The sequence below is a fragment of the Rhagoletis zephyria genome, unplaced genomic scaffold (genome assembly GCF_001687245.7).
Source record: "Rhagoletis zephyria isolate East Lansing unplaced genomic scaffold, Rhagoletis_zephyria_1.1 Rzeph_scaffold_03860, whole genome shotgun sequence".
NCBI lineage: Eukaryota > Metazoa > Arthropoda > Insecta > Diptera > Tephritidae > Rhagoletis > Rhagoletis zephyria.
The window spans coordinates 32,242-57,264 of NW_016160943.1; the positions used below are offsets into that span (position 1 = coordinate 32,242).

Below are 25,023 nucleotides of genomic sequence, written 5' to 3' on the forward strand. Positions count from 1 at the left end.
TAAAAAATGGATTACTAAAAGCTCCATTCATCGATTTTCGATTTAATCGATTCAAAAATTTCACCTCTAGAGCCCAAAGCGTGTTCGTTACTGACACTCGCGAGCAGAGCAGATTTACCTGTTTTTCACTTTTTTTAAATCTACCGTTAATTTGTCCTCAGATACACCTTTGTAAAAAAGTCAAAGGCGTATCTTACAAAAAAAAACAAGATATTTATTGAAATCCTTGAAAAATCCATACTCCTGCGAAACGTCAAATTTGTTATAGAGGATCTTTTTCATTAATTAAAGTGCATGTCTTCAGGTTATTCAACTTTAGTCTGAAACTTCAATATCTAAACCCCATTAATAGTAATTTCTTTTGTTAAATTATATCTCAAACTATGCTACCTCTCCATACACAACCTCCCACCCGCCCGTCTTGCTTAAAATAGCTTATGATTTTTCGGCAAATTCTGCACCACCGTTGCCAGATGATGCTCCAGATCTTCGTTGCGCGGACTCTTAAAATAAGTCGTCTCAAAGACACTCTTCGTTGTGCGATGCGGCGATGTTTCGCTATCTCTCGCCGATCCGCCGCTCTGCCTCGTAACTGCCGGTGTTCGTGTTGGCTGCCGTTGCTGATGTGGCCGCGTACGATATAAATTATATTCGTTCGCATTCGATGGCGTCGACGAGGAGCCACCATAGTAACTGTAAGAACGCGATTTGTCTACCGTAACGACGGCTACTTGATCGCGCTCTCGGCCACTATTCAACGTTGTTGTTTGCCGCGTGCTTGTGCCCGTATTTCCCACCGGTGTATATGCTGTCGGCGCATGCTGTTGGCGATACGCTGTTCTACCAGCGTTATACCTACGTCCCTTCGGTCGTATCGCTGTAACAGTTGACGCGGATACCGGCTGCCCTTTGGTTGCTGTCGCAGCTGGTAGCGCGGTTGGTGTGCTCGCGCTGGCGCTCCGTATACGTATCGGATTCCATGCTGTACTTACGTAACTGTTTTCACTTCCTGTGTCCGGCGAGATTGTGGGTAGGAAATAATTAGGCGCTTCATTATTTTTGTTTCGTTGTGCCTGCACATGATTCGACTCGTCGACCTCGGCGTCATTGCTAAGCCCCAAATGGTTCTTTTGTCGTTGACTTGCCTCGAATGCCTCCTCCAACTCGGGTGTGTCTAGTATGTGTTTGGTGGTGGTGACAGCGGGTGTGCTATTGCGCAGGCGTTTACGCTTTTGTGATGATCTGCGTCCCTTTGTGGTGCTGGTAGGAACTACGTACTCTTCGCTACTCGTTGGCTCGTGTGTAGCTGGCCCATTGACAGTTGGTACGGGTGAGGACGCCGACTGCTCGTGACCATTCGTGTGGTGATTTTCGAACGTGTGTGGTGGGTAGGCTTCATGCTCTTCGTTGCTCGATGCCTCAAAGGGTATGGGATCGTAAATGGGTACCTCATAGCTCGATTTTGGATAATTATATGCAGGCGGCATATAATTGGAGTTAATGGGTAAATCTTCCTGATGTGATATATGATCGGGGCGAGGGTACTCTGATTGTGATACCGGGTCAGGAGTTTCGTATGTCGTAGGCGGTTGTGCTGGTTCCTCTGGGGCACTGTATAAAGGTGGCGGTTGCGGTTCGGGTACTTCAAAGGCGCCTGACGGCGGATGTATAGGTGTCTCGGGCGCTTGATATGATGGTGGTGCGGGTGAGTCTGGCACTTGATAAGCTGGTGGGGAGTCTAATCCAGGAACCTGATACGTTGGTGGTTCATGCGACTCGGGCGGCTCATAAGAGGGTGGCGCATGGGATTCGGGCGTTTCATACGAGGGTGGCGCATGCGACTCAGGAATCTGATAAGTCGGCGGTGAAGGTGGCTTCGGCGGACTAAATGAGGTTGGCGCATGTAGTTCGGGTGCCTGGTAGCTGACTGGTCGATGTGCCGGCTTACTAGGCGGGTGATATTTAGGCGGTGGCGGTGGTGGTGGCTCCGCGAAATTTCCTGGTGCTGGATGGTAGCTATCCACAGGCGTTGGTTTGTGATTAGATGGCGGCAAAGTGATCTCATACGAAGGTGAATAGGTGATGTCGACATTCGGTTTCGTCGGCGGCTCGGCGAAATTGTGATGTCCTGCACCTTTGCTCGAACTGTAACCAGAATTTGGTATTTTCTTGTCATAAAGATTGTATCTTGACCTGCCCGACGCTTTTGGCGCATGATAACTAGGTTGCTTTTGTGGTGGTGGTGAGAATTGTAATGGAATATTTAGATCTGGTACGCCATACTTTGTAGCCGGTATGTGTACGTCAGACGGCGAACCTGTATCCGACGAAGTGTACTCGTAGAATTTGTTGCCACCAGGCGAGGAAGGTCGTTCATAGCTACTCATCGGGTGCATATCGTAAACATTTTCTGGTGGCGTAAACGTGTGGGGAGTATCTTCGTAGCCAGAATCGCCACTGCTGCTGCTGGTCATTTCATATGCGCCACCGCTGTGTTCTTTCGGTAAGCTATACGAGGTGCGCGGTGGCTTTCGTCTTTCAGTTTTCGTCGATGTATACGCATAGGTTGGCACTTCTTTATCCTCATCATAGCTGCTGAATTCGATATGATGCACGTTTTTTGGTGTGTCCTGAAAAGCATTACCGGTGTGACTGTAAAAATCCAAATCCATCGCTTGTTCCTCATAATGATTGCCGCTTGATGGATGCACTTCATAGTCGGCCGAATTTAAATGACTGCTCAAATCTAATTCATCGATGACCGAATATTTTGGAGAATCTGGGACATGTTCTGGTAAATATTGCTTGATTGGTTTATAGTAGGATATCGGTTGACCGACAGTATAGCTCGGTGGTCCATATTTATATTTGGGATACTTGTAGCGTCTGCGTGATTTTGTGCCCCGCTTCGTTGAGCGCACCACATGACGCACAATGGTGTAGGGATGTTGACGACGTTGGCGTACTAATTTAGCTGCGAGCGTTGGTAGAGGTTCTGATGCATTCAATGGCATTGTTGTTTCGGCAGTGCTACCGATTGTTGTTGTGGTGGCAGGTGCTATTGTCGTTGTGACATATTCCGTGGGAGTTGTCGTCTTATTTCTTCCTTCCGCGTGGACTTCACATGCTGAGAAGAGTATGGCGGTAAAAATCTGTAGGAAAATTAAAATTAGAGCTTGTATTATTGCTTATTGTAGAACGCTGTGAGATAATTTTGGATGGATGGACGATGAATGTGAATAAAATATCCAAAAATTAATCGATATTTCAATCGATACAACTATGGAACTTTACTATAGGCCTTTAAAGACAAGATTAATTGTAAATATAGTTTTATACGAGATTTTTTAAATAATTGAAAACAACTCCACCAAAGTCCATGTACTTTGTATGGAAGAAATGCGAAACACATTAAGGAAAACTACCAGGGTACGAAAATAAACTGTACAAAACAATTCCCATTTGCTCATCGATCATCATATCATTTGTGGTTTTGTACAGTTTTGTAAATAGTCAGAAACAAACTGTAAGATTCACTGTCATTTTCCCCAACGAGAAACGTTTGCTTTTCGTTTGTGACAATTGTACCATAGGGTACGTTTTATATGTATGCAAACGTTTCAATTACGTGAAAAATATTTTTTTCTGTAAATTTTCATATCCAATTCAATTAAAAAACATTTTTATTTTTTTTATTCATTGCAGCCATTCGTTTTGTATTTGTTTATTGCATATATGTACATACATAAAAATATTTTCCCTGCACGATTCATTTCGTTTGTTGTTTCGTCTGTAACTACTAAACTACTGTAGTGTACTATCGCCAAGGTGAACTCAGCCGTTTTGTTTCGTATTGTACCGAACTGTTAAAGTAATAAACGAAACGAAATAGTAACGTACAATATAGTTTATTTTCGTACACTGAAAACTACAATTTAATGGACTATAAAAATTTTTCTAAAGTTTCTGATTTAAAAGTTGGAAATTTTGGTGAAACTTTTATAATTTTGTACAAAGTTTGAAATATGAATTTACATACATATATGGAAAAGATGTAGCTTGAAGTATTTTGTTTATTCTGGAATGAACGTCTCACAAAAACAAAGCTCGTCCGCAGAATTTGTTATAGTTTTTTGATAAACTTTTTTTTAATTTAATTTTCTTCCAATTTAAATCTTATTTAAGGAATTTTTAAATTTTTTTAATGAAATTCTTTTTACTTTTAGACTTATTTTTTTGAATCACTTAAATTTTTAGAAACTTATTTTATTTTATTTTTAAATTTTATTGATTTAAAAATAAAAATAATTTTTAAGTCTCATTTAATTTTTAGAAATATATTTTATTTATTTTTTCTTATTCAATTTTGCCGCTTTGATTTCTAATTTGATTTTACTTTAGTTTTTGCATTTATTGTTTTAAAAAGAAAAATATTTTTTTAATTTACTTTAATGAGTAGATTTTATTGTTAAAAAGAAATATTTTTATAATTCTCAATAAATTTTATTTATTTTTCTTTAATTTTGCATAGTTTGTTTAATTTAATTTCATTAATTAATGTTCAATAAATGATTTCTTTCTTTTAATTGTGCATAGTTTTTCTTTTTTTATAATTTAATTTAATTAATTTTCAATAAAATTTTTCTTTGTTTGAAGTTTTATACATAGTTTCTATTTGTTTATAATTTTGTTCACATAACAGTTGCTATTGACAGCCTAAGGAAATCGAGGTAGATATAGGCAAATTTATATATAAATACTCACACGATAACTGGAGTAATAATTAAGATATCTTATCGAAACTTGACAGGTGTACAAAATACACCAAAAAAATAAATAAACTTCATTTTATATTCAACAATTTTATTGAGCTTGAGGCCGTTTTTAATGAAAAACTTATTGTGGAAAAGCAACATTTTTGAATATAATTATTATAAGGACATAAAATAACAAAAACCAGAAACTGCATTTTAGGTAATGAGAAAAAAAAAACAAAATAACAAATATAATACCGCTTGCTTACAGTAACAATTTGAATTGCACACTTCAATTTCTCAGTTTTGAAAAAAAATATTGCTCAAATTTATCAAGTTTGGACACGCATATCTCCCAGCAGAAAAACGATAGAAAGCTGAAAACTTATCCCCAAATGTAGAATTTAAAACGGGGAATAAACCTGCGTTTTTTTCCAAAAAAGCATTTTTTAAAAATTGAGTTTTGAAGACGCTTGGCCCCAATAAGCGGGTGTAGAATTCTCTAGTATATTTTTTCAGGTAGATAAAGGTGCTCGGCCGGCTAGGTGGCGTGAAAGATTATATTTTTAGTCAATGTGCCATAGATGGGAGAGGTTTTTTTTCCAAAAACGGCAAGTCTGTGACCGCCATTTACGTGAGTTTGCCAGAACTCTCTCAGACAGTTTGGCAAGAGTTATTATTTTTAAGACCCTCCTAAAAAACTTAATTTTTGCTTTATTTTCTACCCTTTTCTGTCACCTCGTAAGTGTTATGCCGCATCCTATATGAGCAGTCACTACTCAAAAAATATTGCATATGCGAGTACATCAGCTTCGTTTATAAAATTTTACGCACGAATTGTAAGATTATTTATGATTGAAGTTAATGTGTAATTTATTTGAAACACGATGAAACACACTGTTGCGAAGTATATGTAGGTAATAATGCAAAAATTAAAAAAAAAAATATTATATTATTAGGGTGTACCTTTACGCTTCCAAGTGTAATTTTTCAAGCGTTACCGCCGAGATACGGAAATAAGTGGGCGGCAGCGGCGCTCGTTTATACATTTTCCAAAATATTAAAAAATACAAATTTTAAAGAACACATTTGAGCTTTTAAGCACATCTTTTACATGATTTAGAATGGATAATGGTACAGTAATAAAACGCTTATCTGATGATTGCTCTTCCTTCGGTCGGTTTTGTAGATGCAGGTGGATCTTCCCGAAGCCGTAGCTGCACTTGTTGCCGCCCCTAGCTATAATTTGTAAGACTTTGTTGTTGAGAAGCAACGTTATGTAGTCTCTAATTGTCTGTGCATATGCCTGGGTTAACTAGTCGATCATCGTCTACATTTCCACTAGCTTTGAAGGTATAGGTATCCAATCTCTCTACCTGACATTCTGTCATATCTCGAGTTGCTACAGCTTTCACACGGGCTTCTTCTGGCTAGACTTAAGTTATCCAATCGGTGTTTGCCTTGTACTTCTCTATGCACCTACTATAGTTATAGTCAACTTATGTACTTATTCCTGCAACCAGTCAGCGGCTGTACATTATAATGGTGGATCTGTGTGCAGCACTACTTTCGGCAATACGCATTGGACCCCGTTCATCGGTGCCTGGGAATTCTGCCTTAATTTTTGGTTTCATTTACATCTGAGGTATACGATTTTCTAATCCTTTGCTATTAAATATTTGAGTTCCGACTCCGAGTTCCGACCCCGAGGTCAGACTCCATTTCGGTCCTTTTCGACGCCATTACTGGGTCTTTCGAGGAGGCCAGACAACGACCAGAGCTCGCCGTTAGTAGACTCAGTCGCAATGTCTGCAGCCTCAGTCGTCTCACTTGATTCCATTGTAATATTATGCAAAATAACTATATGGATTTGTAGTAAACTCGCCCTAATATTTATCACGATATCCTTGGTTTTTGCGCAAAAATAAAGCTTACTCAGCATACGAAATTCCTTTTTTCAGTTTCGACGAAATTCAAGAGTTTTGTGTTTTGGTGTTCCATTTTCATTTATTAAATTTTTTTTAAATTTTTTATTTTAGTCAATACTTGGAAATTTCAAAAAGTCACTAACTTATCTAACTGCTTTCGAATGCTAAAGTTATGTTTTGTTAACATATTTTAAAAAATTTCCACCCTTCATCTGCTAGTTTTTCTGCAGGTTTTTCGTACGTTTTCAACAATCTTCGATTTCAGTTACATTAGACCGTACCAGAAAAGAAGTTTACATTACACCCCTGAGTCTGACGAAGCAGTTCTGGCTAAGATGTGCAAGTTATTTGTAAGACAATTCAAAGACAGTTGATTTTTTGATTTCTTCCAAGTTTCTTCTAACTTTAAGATTTTAAGGTTTTAAAAAGTTTAGTTATTTTCTTGTTTAATCTTATTTTCTTTTTACTTTTAGATTTTATTTTTTGTTATTTTTTGGCCTATTATATTAGATTTTATTGATTAAAAAAATGTTTTTTTTTATTAATTAATTTTTTTAAACTTATTCTATTGTTTTCTTTTTTAATTGTCTTAAAAATAGATATATTTTTTTTTTAAGTTTAATTCAATCTCTAGGAACTTATTTTTGAGTTTTGTTTAATTTGATTTTCTTTTAATTATTGGTTAAAAAAAGAAAAATATTTTCAATTTCATTTAATTATTAGATTTATTTATTTAAATAAATATTTTTTTAAATCTCATTTGATTTTAGAAACTCTTTTTACTTATTTCTTTTTTTATTATGCTATTTGTTTGTCTTTAATTTAATTTACTTTTCATTTTTATGTTTCGTTTTATAAAGAAAAATATTTTCATTTTTCGAAAGACAGAAAAAAAAGAGCTTTCAAAACAGTTTCCGAATTGAACATTGCCTTACTAAAGACTTGTCTATCGAAAGTCTGTAGCGAGTTGAAAGATAGTTGCCACAATTGCCAGTATTTTTGCACAAAGCAATTTCGAAATCATTTAAACTTTATTATTACTTTGTCTAACGCCTTTTTAAATTTTGCATCATATTTTTGGCATTTACAGTCGGATGTCAATTGTTCATAGAACGATGGTTTTGTCAATTTTTTCATTTCTAAGTTCATTGACCACAAGTACCCCGTTCTAGTGCTTATCAACAAAAAATCATTAAATTTCTGTTAAAAAGGTATTTCGATTTTTCCAGAACTATTAACAAAAAAAGAATAAAATCATTGTAGGTGTCACCGAAAAATGTAAAAAGGGGGTAGTAAATTGTTTTTTATTTTCTAAAATGTTATTTTATTTATGACATGATTGTTTTTAGGAAAAAATACAAAAAACAAACACAAAGTTTAAGCCGTAAAAGTAAAAACTGCTATTTCGGAGTTCAGCACATCTACTCAACAGACTTTTTTCTCTTAGAATTTTTTTTAGAAATTACTTTACAAATATAGTTTAGATTCAAAGGTGTACTGTGAACTTTTTCATTGCTTGTCAGGTGCTACAGTCTAATGTCGGTACATACATACTTATTTAGGAACTAAATTTAACTTCACATTTAGGATTTCATCTGTTCGAATTGAATCTCCCTGTATATGATTCGCGAATCGAATTTTCTATTTTACAGTGCATCTGTCTGCAATCGATTGATAAACGACGCAGCTGTGTGTCGACGACTTCGTCCATGTGTGGAAAACACGTCTAACAGCTGCGCATGCGTGAACGTTACCGTTGTCAGGTTTTGTGTGAGTGCGAAAAAAAGTTTAGAGTTATGGATACGTATTAACATACAAGTGCTAGGCTGCATATGGGGCGTTCCATACCAAAATGGATGGGGTTCACACTTCATGTGATTATATTGTTTATTTGTTTAAAATTTTTAGGGTATAACATAAATAATAAATAAATATGAATTTTGAGCTCGATTAATACATTTTTAAAAACTTTACAGCTCAAAAACAAATCGATTCAGTAGTTTTCCAAATATCTCGAGAAATTTTCTATGAAAATAATTTTATTATTTTTTTTTCTTGAAAAATATTTCACATAAAAATTTTTTGATAAAAAAAAAGTTTTTGAAAACATGCCATCTCAAAAAAAAAATTGAAAAAAAAAATAACAATGGTAGCTCTGAGTATTGCGCAATATTTAAGTATAGTATTATGGGGCGCACTCTACAATAATTTGAGTTATGATTTTTTTTACGCCGAAGTTGAGTTAAATAAGTACATTACAAATTGACAAATTTTTTTTTAATTTTTTTTAGAATTTTTTTGAGTATTCTGTTTTGGAGTCCATAAAATTTTAGTGAAATGGAAGTTTGAAGCAACTGCAAAGTTGCGTTGATTTTTAATATTTTTTATGCTGACGGCCTTTTGCACTTTTTTCTTATTTAAGAAAATGCGTAAAACCGTTTTCAATGAAAATTAAAAAAAAAAATAACGCCAGTTTTGCAATCGCTTAAAACTTGCACTTTATTATACTAAAATTTAATGGGCTACAAAACTGCATACAATTTTTAAATTCGTAATGTACTAATTTTATTCAACTTCGGTGTAAAATAAATTCATAGCTCAAATTATTGTAGAGTGCACCCTATAATACTATACTTAAATATTGCAAAATACTCAGAGCTACCATTGTGATTTTTTTTTTTAATTTTTTTGAGATGACATATTTTCAAAAACAATTTTTTTTTTATAAAAAATTTTTTATGTGAAAAATTTTGCAGGAAAATGTTTTTTTTTGTAATATTTCTCTTAGAGAATTTTGATGTGTGTATATATGATTTTTTTCAAATTTTTTCAAATCAAACACATGATTCCATTTTGGTTGGAACGCCCCATATGTATGTATGTAGATATTAAAGGCCATAGGAGACAAATGCAAACAAATATTTAAGACCATAAATGACAACAAAGCAGGATAAACGATAAAACTCTTGTTTTTGTTGATCAGTCGCTCAAAATGTAAACACAAGATTTAAAAGATCATATGCAGATATCAACGATCATTGCATAAGTTAAGTATGTTTTGCAATTTTATTGTTGTTTTTGTATTTGCACGCAGCTCATTGCCTCTCATGTACCAGAACCATAAGCGTTCATTGACTTCTTTGTGTGGCACGTTTTGTCTGTTCTGGTGGTCCCAGTTGCCGGGCGCGTTGCTGCATAATTCCCACGTTTTTGCTTGCGGCTGCTGCATTGTCACTGCGCATGCGCACACTTTAGCAATCGCTTTTTGGCACTTTCACTTTTCGGCGACGCAAGCGCACATGCGCATTGCACATTGTATTTGTTTAAGTATTTGAACTATGTATCGCAATTCGAGTGCTTGGTTGCGCCGAAAATTGAGTCATAAACTTGAATAGCTTGTTTGCTTTTCCGCGATGGCAACGTTTACTTAGGAAAATTAATATGGAGTTAGGAAAATTAATTTGGAGTGATGCATTTAAATATCGATAGCAAATAGTATGTTTTTCTAAATTTGTAGTGCAAAATACCCTTGAAGCAGTAAATACTTTCAAAGATTAAGCGCGTAATTAAATTAAAAAACAAAAATAAAAAATCTCCTAACTTTGGAAAACGCCATATTAAACTGAAAACCTCCATATGTTAATTACATAAGCCGAAACCCGAAAAGTAGCCAAGACTTATCGTTATCGATAATGGCTTCCTGCGGATTCAAAGGTTAGTCAAAGGACCCCATAAAGTCCTACAATTGCAACTTAACTTAATCCCTCTCTGGCTTCTTCGCTAAAAAATAGCAAATATCGGACATATTCTTGCCGCCTCTTATACTGGAAACGTACGCTCAGTAAACTGTTTAGAAATTATCTACGTCATCTACAGCTCCTAACATCAGGAACAGACACATATTACTACCACTAAAGTTACACCTCGCAAAGGCGACCTAGAGTACACTAAAAAGTGGTCTCAGTGTCAGTCAGAGCAAAACAAAAGAGGAAATAAAGTGTCAACTCAGAATAATCAAAAGAAACTAGATTTGTAATTCACACGAGTACTGAAATACGAGCGAAATAAGAAGCTAAAAACCTGCAAATCTGCACGGAATATCTGACCCTATTGGCAATTCAAAAACGAAAGACCTCTTAAGGAGTCCAAGTAAAGATAGCGCCCGATTAACAACTACGATGGCCACTTGGTGAACTTGCAGCTGAAATGGGACTGACATACAACTATCGATGTCTTAGCTGGATATAGGAGGAAAGTAGTCTCGGTGGAAATTGAAATTATGTCAGTGGAAGTTATGTCGAAGCCCCCATCAAGGAACCTTGTTTACCTCATTTTGTTACCGGGACATAGTGGTGACTCCACTGAGCAATGAAATAGCAGATATTCTCACTAGAAAAGGGATGCACAGGGATCCATAGGCCCTGGACACCTTGTTGGTCTGCCATGGAGCTCCGTTAGGCGAGACTGCTATATATGGATGAAGAAGGAAGCGCAAAATGAGTGGACAAGTACGCAAGATAACAGACAGGCTACGTCCTTCATTCCGAAGATATCAACAAGGAGCAACGAAGCACTCCTTCAATTTAGTTGGCACGAAGTAAAAATTGTAACAGGTTTTCCTACCGCCCACTGTAGGGTAATGAAACACTTGTCAAATTTAGGAGTTGCTGTTAATGCTGATGAGTGTAGCTTGCGTCACGAAGAACAGGAAATAGCAGAGCACATTATGTGCCACTGTGTAGCCCTCACTAGGACCAGACTTCCCACACGTCCTAAATGGTATTCAACTGAGGGAGCACGCGAGGTTTCCTAGCAATACGTGGATCAAAGAAAACCTGCAGCCAAACAGAGGTTTGGTACAATAAATCGCTTCTCGATCGCGGTAACCTCCTCCAAATCTAATCTAATCTAATCTGAAGAATATTAACTACTTTTAAGACACATATAAAGAGAAATAAAGATAAAGATAAGGATAAAGATACCTATAGAGAAAAAGATGAAGATAAAGACGAAGATAAAAAAGGTAAAGAATAAAATGAAGAAAAATATAAAAACAAAGATAAAGAAAAAGATATCTTAAGATGAAACTGAAGTCAAAGTTAAAGATAAAGAGGAAGATATAGACAAAGGCAAATCCAATGATAAGACACATATAAAGAGAAATAAAGATAAAGATAGACATAAAGAAATCTATAGAGAAAAAGATCAAGATAAACACGAAGATAAAAATAAAGATACAAATTAAAGTGAAAAAAAATATAATAATAAAGATATTTTAAGATGAAACTGAAGTCAAAGTTAAAGATAAAGAGAGAGAAAAAAGAAATATTTGAAAACCTAGAAAATACATCGCGCAGTTAAAGTAAATTTATCGAAGTCTAATGCTGGATTTCCGCTAGGCATTAATTGGCAAAAATGACAAATGACTAAGTTGGGTATTAAAAAATATTCGAGTCATTTGCTACGTCTGACACGCTCTTTAGTCTCCTTTACGCAATTCTTCACGTTTTTGGTTCACATAGTGTAATTTTGAAGTCTACTTAAATATTACATGCTCGGTTTTTTTATTTTTATTTTGTCTGATGCCGATTAAATTAAACGCAGCTTTTAGCTCAGTTCAGTTTGATTTAATTTTTGATTGTTACTTTTTTTGCTCTTATAGTTTGACTTTATATATTTTTTTTTTCAATTCGTTTCACTTTCTGTTACACTTGTATTTTTTTTTCTGTTTCAATACTTGTTTCTCGCACTCATCGTTCATCGTTTGCCTTAGTTTCATTTCTTTTTGTATCCCGGTTTGGCCCACTTTTTTCACGCACTTATCGTCTATGCAATAATCGCGATTTCATTTTCCGCATGTAGCTAACTAACACCTTTTTGTAATCGATTTTCGCGGAAGTGGCCAAGACTTTCGCTATTTGTTTCGATATCTACTTTTTTTTTACACTATGCATTCTTCATTCTTCACATACACTTGCATATTTTTGACTTCGATACAATTTTTCGTTTTTAGCACAAATTTTTCTGCCTAATTAGTTTTTGTGCATTTCATCGCATTAATAAAATTATATAATTATAGTTAACATGTAACTATGTATGTATATAAATAACCAACCCTGTCGCTGACCGCTTATATGTACATACATACATACATGCATGCTTCCACAATACATAATCTCGCATTTAATTAGGTGTAGCTATCACAAACGAACAACCAGTTGTATTTTTAATTACAATATTTTAAATTTTTATTTTATTTCGTCTTCAAATTATTTTTGTAGTTTATGTAATGCATGCTGAGACATGGCGCTTTGCACGTCATTTATTTATTTATTTATTTTTTTTAAACTTACGACGAATATCCACAGCCGCCGCATTTCCACTTTAATTCGCTGTGCAAACTCTCCAAATAGTTACTTTTTCTAAACTACGATAAATAAAACTGTTCTTCATTTAATCGAAAATATTAAATGGGAACCTTCGTTCATGTATCTTCACAACGTCTGCCTCTAATTCACCGTTGTTTTCCGTGCTTTGTGGAAAATTTTACTAAGTTTTTGGTGGCACCTTTACTTATTCATTCACACGCGCTCATCACGTCTTTCACGTTGACTTTCTTTCAGCTACTAAACCCACCGCAAGAAAGTGGTCTTGTTTTTAATGAAAATGCAGACAAACCATCCAAATCGTGTTGCTGCTTGCTGCTGCATTTGTATATATAGTTATGTATAGGCATAGCCATATATGTATGTATGAGTATATTCATATTGGAGTTGCTGCTTTGCTACTATTATTATTATTTTTTTTTCTCAGTTTTTGCCTCCACTGCCAGGGCCATTGTTGCTTCTGTTGTGATTGCTCGCCTCTTAACTGGCAGTAATCGCGGTCGGCTGCTCAAAACGTCGGGCAAGTTGTTAACGCTTTGTTTGTTTGCTTTGTTTTGCTCAGCGTGGCGCCACACATTGTGTGGTGTCATCTTTGCAGCTGCGCCGTGCTGAATGCGCTCATCTCATCTATTGGCGCTTTCAATAATTCTACTGCGTGTGCGCATTTCTACAAACTCCTTTCCTGATTTTCCATATAGCGACGCGCGACGATGAGGTAATATTGCCGTCAATTAAGTGGCGATGTTGTTGACTCTTTACGACTGTGATATCTTTTATTTCGTGTTCAATATATTGAGAAAAGATCACTCGTAGCGCTTAAAATTAAAATTAATTGATTTAAATAGACAACAGAGTAGTTTAGGCAGCTTTCGATTTTCTATGATTTGATTGGGCTTGGTATGACACAATGTGCCTGATTTTATGATACCAAGTATGTTATTGATTTTATTTTAATTTATTTCATTTCGTTTCACTTTATTTAATTTGATTTAATTTTATGTGATTTGATTTGACCTTATTTTATGATGCGATGTGATGTGACTTGGTTGCGTTGTGATACCTGCGGTTTGATTTGATTTTATGAGATTTGATTAGATTTTATTTCATAATTTGGTGTGATGTGACTTGATTAGATTTTACTTTATTTGTGATCTGATTTGATTTGAGTAGATTCGATTCGATCTAATTTTACTTTCCTTTGTGTTATGTTTATATTTATCTTTATCTTTGTCTTTATCTTTATCTTTATCTTTATCTTTATCTTTATCTTTATCTTTATCTTTATCTTTATCTTTATCTTTATCTTTATCTTTATCTTTATCTTTATCTTCGAGACGTCACATGATATTATTAATAGGTTGCTTTCTTTCTTTTGATTTGATTTCGTCTGATTTGAATCGATTGATATGATTTGGTTTGATTTGGTCCGATTTAATTAAGCTCCGTTTGACTTGCTTTTTGGTGTGGCGCGATGTAAACCCTGGAATTTGATTTTAAATATTTGATATGATTTAATGTGATTAGATATGCGTGCTGTATAATTCGGTTTCAGTCATAACGGATTGTGACTTAATGTGATTTTATATAACTTGCTTTGCTCCGTTGATAGTCTCGATTTTGACCGGTTTGAATTTCATGTGATGCATTGCGATTTAATTGCGATTGTAATTTAATGCAATGCCATTTGATGTTATTATAGGTTGAGAATTGTTTTGATGTTCTGTGTTGTGATGTCATATATCTTTGTTATTTTTATGATTTATTTTTATTGTGCTCGATGGAGTATAAAACAGAATTTTTGTATATCAGTGGTACCCCTTCTCTTAAAAAATTTGACTGTGGCAGCGTTGAACATCGTGACTCTCCCCCATTTTTCACTTAACCGCTTCTTATTGACTAATCGCCATATAATTTTGTAGCGCTACTGAGCTCAGCCTCTATTTGGCAGCTCTGCAGGTTAAACTCAGCTAATAAAAAACGCAAGTGCCATTCAAAAACCACACCGCTTGCGCTAAAGCTGACTGCGGTTATGTCTCCGGTGGCCAACAGCTTGCGTCGACATTTAGTTCCGCTGCAATGGAGACACACTTGATGATGTCTACTTTATAACGATTTATGTTTTTTTTATGACATAACTCACTTTTATGCTGCGTTTAAGTGCCCACGGTGTTTATTTGTATTCGAAATTTTCATCTGACGACTGCGCGCTACGCGCAACGAAATGCCCCAATGATGGCTCGCCGGCTACGAATGCTGTTGCATTGTCTTTTTTGAATTAATTTATGCGTGATTTTTGTTGCTTTCTTTATTGCTGTTAGCCTATTTTAGAGTTTTGCATCGCTTTTTTTTGCTGTAGATTTAATTATTAATTTCTTCCGCGCATCGTTTGTTTCTTATTTTGTAGGTAAATATTATTTCCTGTTCTGCTTTTGTTTTATGTATTTTTGCAAAATGTTCACGCAACCAAGGAATTAACAAATGCTTACATATGTGATTTATTAATTGTGCCCAAAGCATAGCATAACAAGTAATGCGTTTGTTGCTGGCGCTGACTCGATTTGTTGCCTGACGACATTGGATAATTTGTTAACAAACCGCGGCGAAGTTTTTCCACAATGTCTAAATTGACTGCTTCTATAACTCATTACTTAGCTGTGGTACATTGCCCGCCGTTGAAAGGAAAAGTGTCGCAAATTGTTTACTGACTTCCGAATTGCCATAAGGTTGGCTAAAATTCAATCACAACCGCGACGAAAGAGTTGCATATTAATTTTCCATAGCACTTAGTAGACACTCAGCCATTTGTTGGGTCGCCACAAAGTCAGCAGTCTCTTTACTTATCGTAATAATAGCCGTGAAAGTGTTTTTGCCAGCCTGGCTGTGATGTTTCCTCATCACTGAACTTGAACTTTTGTGTTGTGCTATTTTTTGTCTATTTTTTTTTGCTGTGAGATAAAATGTCACTATCTACGGGAGTTGGGGAAAGTCCATTTGGCATGCAACAGTTTGTCTGCAGTTCAACATACAAAGCCTTTTAAAGAGTGGTCCGAAAATATGTTTCTCTTTGAACGTAAAATAAAATGAAAGATCAATATGTTACACTCAGGATTGTGAGTACTTGTCACCGTACATAGAGTCGAAATCATGATAAAAACATAGTAAGGTAAAACCGTTCTCTCAATTCGTCGGCCATGATTTTTTTTTTTTGAAGTTTGCCAACATTTTAAAATCATATAAAATTGAGAGTAAACAAAAGGAATTGTTCAAAGCTGTTGTTGTTTGAGATTGAAAATGAGAATGTGTGTATGAGCTTGTGTCTAAAATTTTAAAATTAAAATGCTTGCAAACGTCAAGAATATGAAAAATTCCTCTCAGCGGTTCTACCTTCTTATTTTTTTAGCATGGTCGAAATTATAACTGATCACATGAAGATCTTGAAAAAATATCGTCATTTTTGTACTCTAACTGAGATATCTGGCAGACAAGAAATTATACAAAATACGGATACTGCTTCATGTACACAAATTTCTTTCATTAAATTTATAAAACTGTGTTAAGTTACAATTTGATGGGACTTCCAAGGATGCTCGGCCAAGTCCGGATTTTGCGCACTCTGTATGACTTACAATCATGCAGAAGTGGTAAATGATGATTTCCATTGTCCAGAGTGCCTCCCACCATTTTTGTTCGAATAAATAATTTTTTTTTTTATACATACATGCAAATGTACTGGTCTGCCCTATCTCTGAATTATTCAACGGAGGTACAGCAAACAGTTAAATAAAAGCTGGAACATACGTTTTTGGAGTTGAATTAAAAAAAAAAAAAAACCAATGGAACATAAAGAAAAGCAATTTAATCAATTTTCAGCGATGAATGCAAAAAAAGTTCGTGTGGATAATGTTTTCGAAGGGGTATTTACCTAACTAGTCTTACAGGGCAATTCTGGCAGGTTTTTTGTAAGTCAATTGGAAAACTGTAGGCAAGATAGTTTGAAAAATTTGGTTTCTTCTGGCTCGTTTGCCCACTTTCATGGATAGGTTTTAGTTTGAAAGCTATTTCAGTCCTGTTTTATTTGATACCAAATGTGTTTAATTTGGATAAATGGTTTGTTTAAATATTATTAGGAAAGGGCTTTTATTGCGGTTTTAAAAAATATTTGGTCAAGCTCAGCTGCTGTTACTAGACTAACAAAATAAAAGTCCAAATTGACCAATTATTTTATTTCCAAAAAAAAAATAAAAGTCCAAAAATAAAATTCCGGGTCCCTGTTCCTATTTTTTGTTTTTTTTTTAATTTAATTTTGTTTAAATTTTAAGATTTTATTTTTTAAAAAGAATATCTTTTGCATTTGATTAAATTTTTAAGAATTTATTTTATTTTATTGTTTTACTTTTTAATATAATTTATTTTTTAATAAATTTATAGATTTTATAATTTAAAAAGAAAAATGTTTTTTTTTTGTATTTTTAATTTCTGTTAATTTTGAGGATTAATTATATGTATATTATGAAAATATAATTTTTCACTTAAATTTTGGGGAAAGCGGCAATTATGTTGTATCTTTTTGTTAATAAAATTTTATATTTTTTTAAATTAATTTTCTTTTATACTGTAGTTTTTATTATAAAAAAAAATTTAACCTCGCGGTCCTGATCATATATTTAAACAAATTCATGATTTGAACTGTAAACTGTAATTCATCCAAGATTGAATAATGAAAATGGGATAGAAAAAAAATGTATGTAAAAATATTATTTTTCCTAAAATTTCCATTAATTTCAATTAGTGTTTCTAAGCAAAAGAAACATCAAACCATTTCCTAAATTTAGGCAGCACTTGAACGCCTTTGTTCTCCATCGTCTATATCCTTACTGATTAGTTCATCTCTCATCTCAGACATACGAACTATGGCACAGTTATTTCCGCTATCACCTTCAGATAATAGTGTCTGTGTTTTGATTTTGCGGTCTTGATAAATAAACGATCATTCCTCGAAAGAGTATAAAGGTAGCGATGCTCAGTGCCAGTGCTCAGTAAATTAAGTGGGGTAAATGATAACGCCGTGGATCGAAACCCCAGAAAAAGTCTATAATGAACAATCAATCCCCTTGATCTCCTCCCATGGTTCGAAGGTATTTACGCCATCGAAGTGAACACAAATCATATATGTATGTAGATGTTCCCAGGATTATGTAGATGTTCAAGAAATTACATCTGTTAAAAATGTCCAGCATTCAACAGGTTGATATTGAACTGATTACTTTCCTAAAACTGACGAAATAATATAGCAATGCGATTTTTATTGAGCGGAGCATTGGATATTATCTAATTTCGTAACTCGATTAAATCTGTATGATATAGCTAAAATTAAAAACAGATTTCGGGTTCATCTGAATAATTTCTTCGCGAAAAGTCAGCAAACTACAATAAAGCTACCACCTCTCCAAAATTCGTACCAAATTGTTACTGAATACTCGAATTCAGAATTCGCAACTAAACAAATTTTCAGCTGGATTACCCTGTATTTAACTTTTTATGATTGCACACGTGCTTTGCCCACAAACAATTGCCTTTCGGCGAGATTTACTTACTCCTATTGTGCGCCGATTGCTCTGCCGTTTTGGTAAATATTCCGCAAATTGAAATAAAGCAAAGACTCATGCGTGATGCTTTTGTGAATTTTATCGTAACATCAGTTTAACAATCTACATACATACATACCTATACAATTTTCCGTCAGCTTTTCATGCAGTTATAAATGCCAAAGATATTTATGTGCTTATATACATTCGTAGTATATTATCTACATACATACTTGTGTAGCTATTTCCTAATTTTGCATTGCATTGCAATTACTTGTTGTCTGCGCATGCGTGAACACTCGTGTGGGTTTAATAAGCAAGCAATTGTTGCGTCTGTTGTTACAATTGCTATTATGTTGGCTTTGTGTTGGTGTTGTTGTTGTTGTTTGTTCGCTTTGAGCTTAGCAGTGAATGACATAACATACAGCGAATTGCATTTAACTTGTTGGGCATCATTTTTTGCAAATGATTCACTTGTCTCGTTTGCAAATTGAAGCTGTTGGTTGAGTTGTGTTGTTCCTGTCTGCACTAACAAACGAGCGTAGATCATTGTCGCAATTAGCATAATACGACAATGAAAGATGCACTTTTGTGTGGGTAAAGTGTTAAAAATGTTAAAAGTATGTATGTATGTACTTACAAAGTAGGCACACCCTAACATAGTAAGTTTGTAATATTTGGAAAATGTCTGGCACGCTTTGAAGAGTCATAAATTGAAGAGTCATAACTGTGACACGCCTCTACAAAGGCGAAGGACAATGAGAAGGTTGACTGGTGTTTTGTTTTTAATATTTACAATGTTTTTTCAAGCAAACATTTTTTTGTTATTTTTTTTAATAAAATTTTGGTTCATGTTTTAACCAAAACCATAAGTATAAATCTAACTTTAAACTTTGTACAGAATTTCGAAAAATTCAACAAATTTTCGCAAGTTTTAAGTGGCTAAAAAATCTCGGAGATTTTTAAGAATTTAGAAAAATGCAACAAATTTTCATCAAAATTTTGAGCTTTTTAATCAAAATTTTCCTAAAATTTTTGGGTATGCAGTTACAAGGCTTACGAAATTTGCAAATTTGTGTCGGCCGCTGTGGTGTAGTGGTAAGCAGTGCGCGCTTTCACTCATCAGCACCTGGGTTCAAGCCCTGGTCAAAGCATCATCGCGAAAATTTAGAAAAAAGGTTTTTTCTTAACAGCGGTCGTCCCTCGGCAGGCAATGGCAAACCTCCGAGTGTATTTCTGCCATGAAAAACAGCTTCTCATAAAAATACAATCGCCGTTCGGAGTCGGCGTAAAACTGTAGGTCCCTCCGCTTTGTGCGACAATATCAAGGCGCACGCCACAAGTTGGAGGAGAAGCTCGGCCAAACACTAACATATGTGTAAGCGCCAATCTATTATTATTATTAAGTGCAAATTTGAGCGACAAAAAAATAGCAATTTTAATAATTTTTTTTTTTTGTTGACGGCTTTTGGGTTTTTTTTTATATAACAAGTGCAATTTATAAAAACTGGAGTTGCTGTTTTTAACTTTTTTTCGCAGTCTTGCGCATTTTCTTGCACAAGAAATTCAAATTTTTTGTGGAAAATAGTGAAAAACTCCGTCAACAAAAAAATAAATAAAAATATTAAAATTAAGTGCAATTTCTTTGTCGCTAAAAACTTGCACTTATTTTATTATTACTTTTATTCCATGAGTCTTGTAAACTAAGAATTTCTTAAAAATTCTGTTTAAAAAGCTCAAAGTTTTTATAGAAATTTGTTAAATTTTTTCTAAACTTTTTATAAAGTTTAAAAGTTTGAGTTATGCGGTTTTGGCTAAGGCATTAACCATATTTTTATAAAAAGATAGCATACAAAACTTAGATTGTAAAACACTATAAATATTAAAAACAAAACACCATTCATCCAGTTTTTTTGAGCGGCACTGTACATACATATACTACACATAAAAATAGACGAAATATTTTAAACTACTTTTTTATCAAAATACATATTTTTGCAGGTCAAACCCCTACATGATGTGTATCAACGCGAAATCGAACTCAACCTTTGGGAGCCCATCAATCGTTATTGGGCTGAATGTTATGAAGCCTGCAAGGCAGCCTCTAAGCGGCGCGGCACTTATCAAGCTGATAATCGGCGAATATTCAATGTGAGTAAACGATTAAAAAATTAAAAAATAAATAAATTACTTAAAATTATTAATTGCAGCAAAAAATTGTAATGCCGTGGAAAGTGCGACAAGTTGAGGAGCTGACACGCCTGAATGCTGCTGCGCTAGCGCAAAAAACCACAAATAGTCATATTAAAAAGCGTTGGAAGACAGCAAAACGATTTTTATATGGACCACGTGGGCCATGGTTTACGGGGTAAGTGAAAAGCGCGCATACTATACCTATGTTAAGTATGTATTAGTTTATCTGCTACCAGTTACGGAATTAGTAGGCAGCATTAGCGAGTCGCAAATGCATTTCGTCGAATGCGCATCCATGACATAATCGCGACTAGCAGTGATCGCACGCCCGCCTTTCCCTTTTCGCTTTTCGCTTTTGCGTTTTTAATTGTGCTATTCATATAATTTTTACTAAGTACAAGTTGTAATTTCACTCTATGATAACTTACTTTTTTGGGCTATGCTGTCGCATCGCGCGTTAGCGTGCTGAATTTTTGTGTGCAAACATGCCAACGAACTACATAGATATATTTGTAAATACATATCGAGCCCTAACCGCCAAAATAACGTAAGCGACATTTTTTTCAAAATTTTCTTTTTGATGCAGAAATGCATCTAGATGCTCTAGGAATATTTCTGCATCAAAAAGAAAATTTTGAAAAAAATGTCGCTTACGTTGTTTTGGCGGTTAGGGCTCGATATGTATTGTATGTACATATGTACAGCGATCGTAAAAGCTACAGTTTTACTATCATTGCTGTGCGCAATTGCAACGCAAAACTTTTGCTCAAATTACGAATTTACTAATTTGCCAACGAATTTTATTTATTTTAATATTTTCGTTTTTTTTTTTTTTTGAAAAATGAAGTGTTTAAACAGCGCGTGGAAGCGTTGCAATTGATATCACTCATAGCAAAATGAAGAAGTTAAGGTGAGGTAAACTAAAAGAGACATCAAAAAATAATCATAAGTCTGTTATTACTGAGGTAAACTAAAAGAGACATCAAAAAATAATCATAAGTCTGTTATTATATATTAACTCAATTGCTTTGCGGAAAAAGTAAAATTACACTGGAAATTAAACTAAAAATTAAAGTTTGTCATTGCACTTCTGTCAATTAAGTGCGACGTAAATATACAATCATATACACTTCTATGCAATGATCTTGATCAGTTAATTTAGTTTTGAGATAACCATTTATTATAATTTTAATTGTTTATGTGGCAATTTTAGTGCAGCACTTTAAGTGCAAGCTAATATCCCCTGCCGGCAAACTTTATTTGCGCTCTTTTACAATGCAGCCAAATGTGTTTAATAAATATTTATGGGATTCACAAGACGTGTTAACCGTCGTTAAATTTTAAGCTAAACTTTTTTTTTTATGAAAAATAATAGTTAAAATGGTTTTAGAGGATTTCTAAAAATAAAAGTATATAATTAGCCGCCTTAAAACCATTTTAACCGTTATTTTACATAAACAATCTTCTCAATGAAAATGATTGATTATCTCACCGAGGTCAACAAGCGGTCAGAAGGACCTTGCAACTTTGCATGTCGGCGTTTTGGGCGCAGTGCTCGCCCATCTGTACAGAAGCAGGCTGCAAGTTGCCAAAGCAACTCCTATGCCCTCCCAGTCCGAGGTTATGGGCTCGAAGGTAGGCACCCTGCGTAGCCAATTCATCAGTCCTGCAAATTGCAGTGATGTCACTGTGACCTGGTACACGAATCTGTTTGATTAGGAAATATTTCGAGGCGGTTGAGAGAGAGCTCAGGATGCCGTTCGATCGTATAATGAGCGATCACAGCGCCCGGATTGCCGCTGGATATCAGAGTATAAATTTTTATACCCGAGCGCACTTGTGCACAAGGGTATTATAACTTTGTTCACATAACGGTTGTTTGTAACAGGCAAAACGAATCGAGATAGATATAGACAAATGTATACATAAATGATCAGAATGAAAAGAGAAATCGATTAAGCGGTGACTGTCTGTCCGTCCATCCGTCCGTCCGTCTGTGCACACGATAACTCGAGTAAAAATTAAGATATCCTAACGAAACTTGGCACGTGTACTTCTTTCGGGTGTAGGACGGATGGTTATTAAAATGGGCAAAATCGGACAATAACCACGCCTACCTCCCATATAACGGTAATTTTCAGAAATACGAAAACTGCGATATTTTATGTAACTACTGAAGAATAAGTCTTAGACAAAAAATAAGAATATTATAAATTTTTGGAAAATGGGCGTAGCCACGCCCACTTATGGTTACATGTGTATATCTTAGGAACCGCTGCACCAATTTCTTCCAAATTCGGCGCAGTTGTTGGCCTTGATATAACATACGAAATGGCCGAATATTTTGAAAATCGGAGAATAATTTAGAGAAATACGAAATCTTCGATAAATCAGTAAATATTAAAGCTAATTTATTCAAAATTGATGCTTTCAACATTTCTTTACCAAGAAATACGGTTATGGTAAAATTTTGGAAAATGGGCGTGGCACCGCCCACTTATGATCACATATATGTATCTCGGTAACCGTTCTACCAATTTGTACCAAACTTGGTGTGGTTATTGTGCTTGTCACATAGAAGAAAAACGTTGAAAATTATTGAAATCGGACTAAAATTACGACCGCTTTTCATATAACGATAAATTTCGGAAATGCTTGAAACTTCAATATTTCGAAACTTAAGGACGCTAATTTACTCAAAATTGATACACTCCGGCTTACCATGTAGCGGTAGCTTTCGGAAAGGTGAAAAACATATATGTATTTAATACTTGCGCCGGGTATTTAATGTTCGGGTGCGCCCATAGAGCAAAAACCACCTAATAAATAAAACAAAAGTAAGAAGATATCTCTATGGTTTTTCTTCAAGAAATATTTCTTATTTTTAATGTGATTATCCTTTTAATAAAGTCGGTAAGGAATTCTCTATATTTTTTAGGTTACCTAATTAAAAGCTAAATTTTGCAAATAAAAAAAGCAAGTTTGCACTGAGCTGTCCTCGAACCCGAGACCTACAGAATGGCAGTTTATAGCTTTATTTACACAGCTACGAAAACATCACATAAAATTAAGAAAACGGTACTTTTCAATGAATTCAGGAAGACATTTCACAAAATTAAGAAGTGTCTATTTCTAAATGATGCGATCAAGCAGATTTTTCCATGATTTTTAAAAGATATTCTTGTTAATAAAATCAATGCAAATTTTCACATAAAATCAATAAGGAATCTTTATGGAATTTTCTTCGTTTCGTTGAGAGTGTACCACTGATATACAGTATCGGTCATATCTATAGCACGCCATTTCGAAGTGATATTGTGTGCAACTTATGTTTATTTGTTTATTTTTGAGAATTTTCAATTAAAATACAGTTCTTTCTCTAACAAACCCCATATAAACCCAACAATTAGTAGAAAACTTCTAAATAGTGCAACAAATTTTCACCTAAGTTTCAAACTTTTTTCTCGGAAGTGTTAGAATTTTTTTGAGTACACAGTTTTTTAGCCCTGAAAACTGGAAGTTACCGTTGATTTTTTAGAATTTTTTTCGCCAAAGGTGTTGCGGTTTTCATCCATATACAAATAAATTGAGTTTATTCATTATATGGAAGCCAATACGACAAAAAAAAATTCTAAAAAATTAACGGTAACTTCCTTGAAATTTGCACATTATCAGACTAAAATTGCAGGGGCTAAAAAACTGTGTCCTCAAAAAAATTGCACCGAGAAAAAAGTTTGAAATTTAGGTGAAAATTTGTTGCACTTTTTTGAAGTTTTCTACCAATTGTTAAACTTGGGTTTATATGGGGTTTGTTAGAGGAAGAACTGTATTTTAATTGAAAATTCTTAAAAATAAATAAATAAACATAAGTTGCACACAATATCACTTTGAAATGGCGTGCTATAGATATGACTGATACTGTACATGTACTTAACAAGGATTCGAAGATTTAAATTGACAACTTCGAAATCGTTACACCAAAATGAGCCACATAATAAAAATAAAAGTTCAGTTAGATTTTCGGTATTCGAAATAAAAGTTCTATTAGTTTTTACGGTGTTCGAAATATTTAAAAAATTAGGCAATCGTGAAAAATCACCACCTCCATCGCAAACTAGAAAGCAGAAATAGAGGAAAATTAACATGTTTTTTATAATTTGTCAATTTTTTTTTTTTT

The 25,023-nt window shown here is 34.4% G+C and overlaps 2 protein-coding genes across 2 annotated transcripts in view; one reads left to right on the forward strand and one right to left on the reverse strand.

The window, feature by feature from the left end:
- The window catches only part of LOC108369812 (neurobeachin-like protein 2), a gene marked incomplete at its 3' end in the record, with an annotated part of 36,277 nt that extends 15,256 nt beyond the window's left edge, over positions 1 to 21,021 (forward strand). The window contains exons 21-22 of the mRNA XM_017625005.1: positions 20,655 to 20,804; positions 20,864 to 21,021. Of these exons, the coding sequence (XP_017480494.1) occupies positions 20,655 to 20,804; positions 20,864 to 21,021 (308 nt within the window). The remainder of the gene's footprint in view (positions 1 to 20,654; positions 20,805 to 20,863) is intronic.
- LOC108369809 (extensin-2) lies at positions 426 to 13,147 on the reverse strand. Its single transcript, XM_017625002.1, has 2 exons — positions 13,036 to 13,147; positions 426 to 3,152 (listed from the first exon to the last, which is right to left on the reverse strand). The coding sequence occupies exons 1-2, from the start codon at positions 13,057 to 13,059 to the stop codon at positions 426 to 428; spliced, it is 2,751 nt and encodes a 916-aa protein (XP_017480491.1). The 5' UTR covers positions 13,060 to 13,147.
- Positions 21,022 to 25,023: the final 4,002 nt, after the last annotated feature.

Coding starts and splice junctions, on each gene's coding strand:
- LOC108369809 (XM_017625002.1), bottom strand. CDS start 13,059: ATGCGGCGGCTGTGGATATTCGTC. Junction 3,153..13,035: donor GGCGGCTGTGGATATTCGTC/GTAAGTTTAAAA, acceptor ATTTTCCTACAG/ATTTTTACCGCCATACTCTT.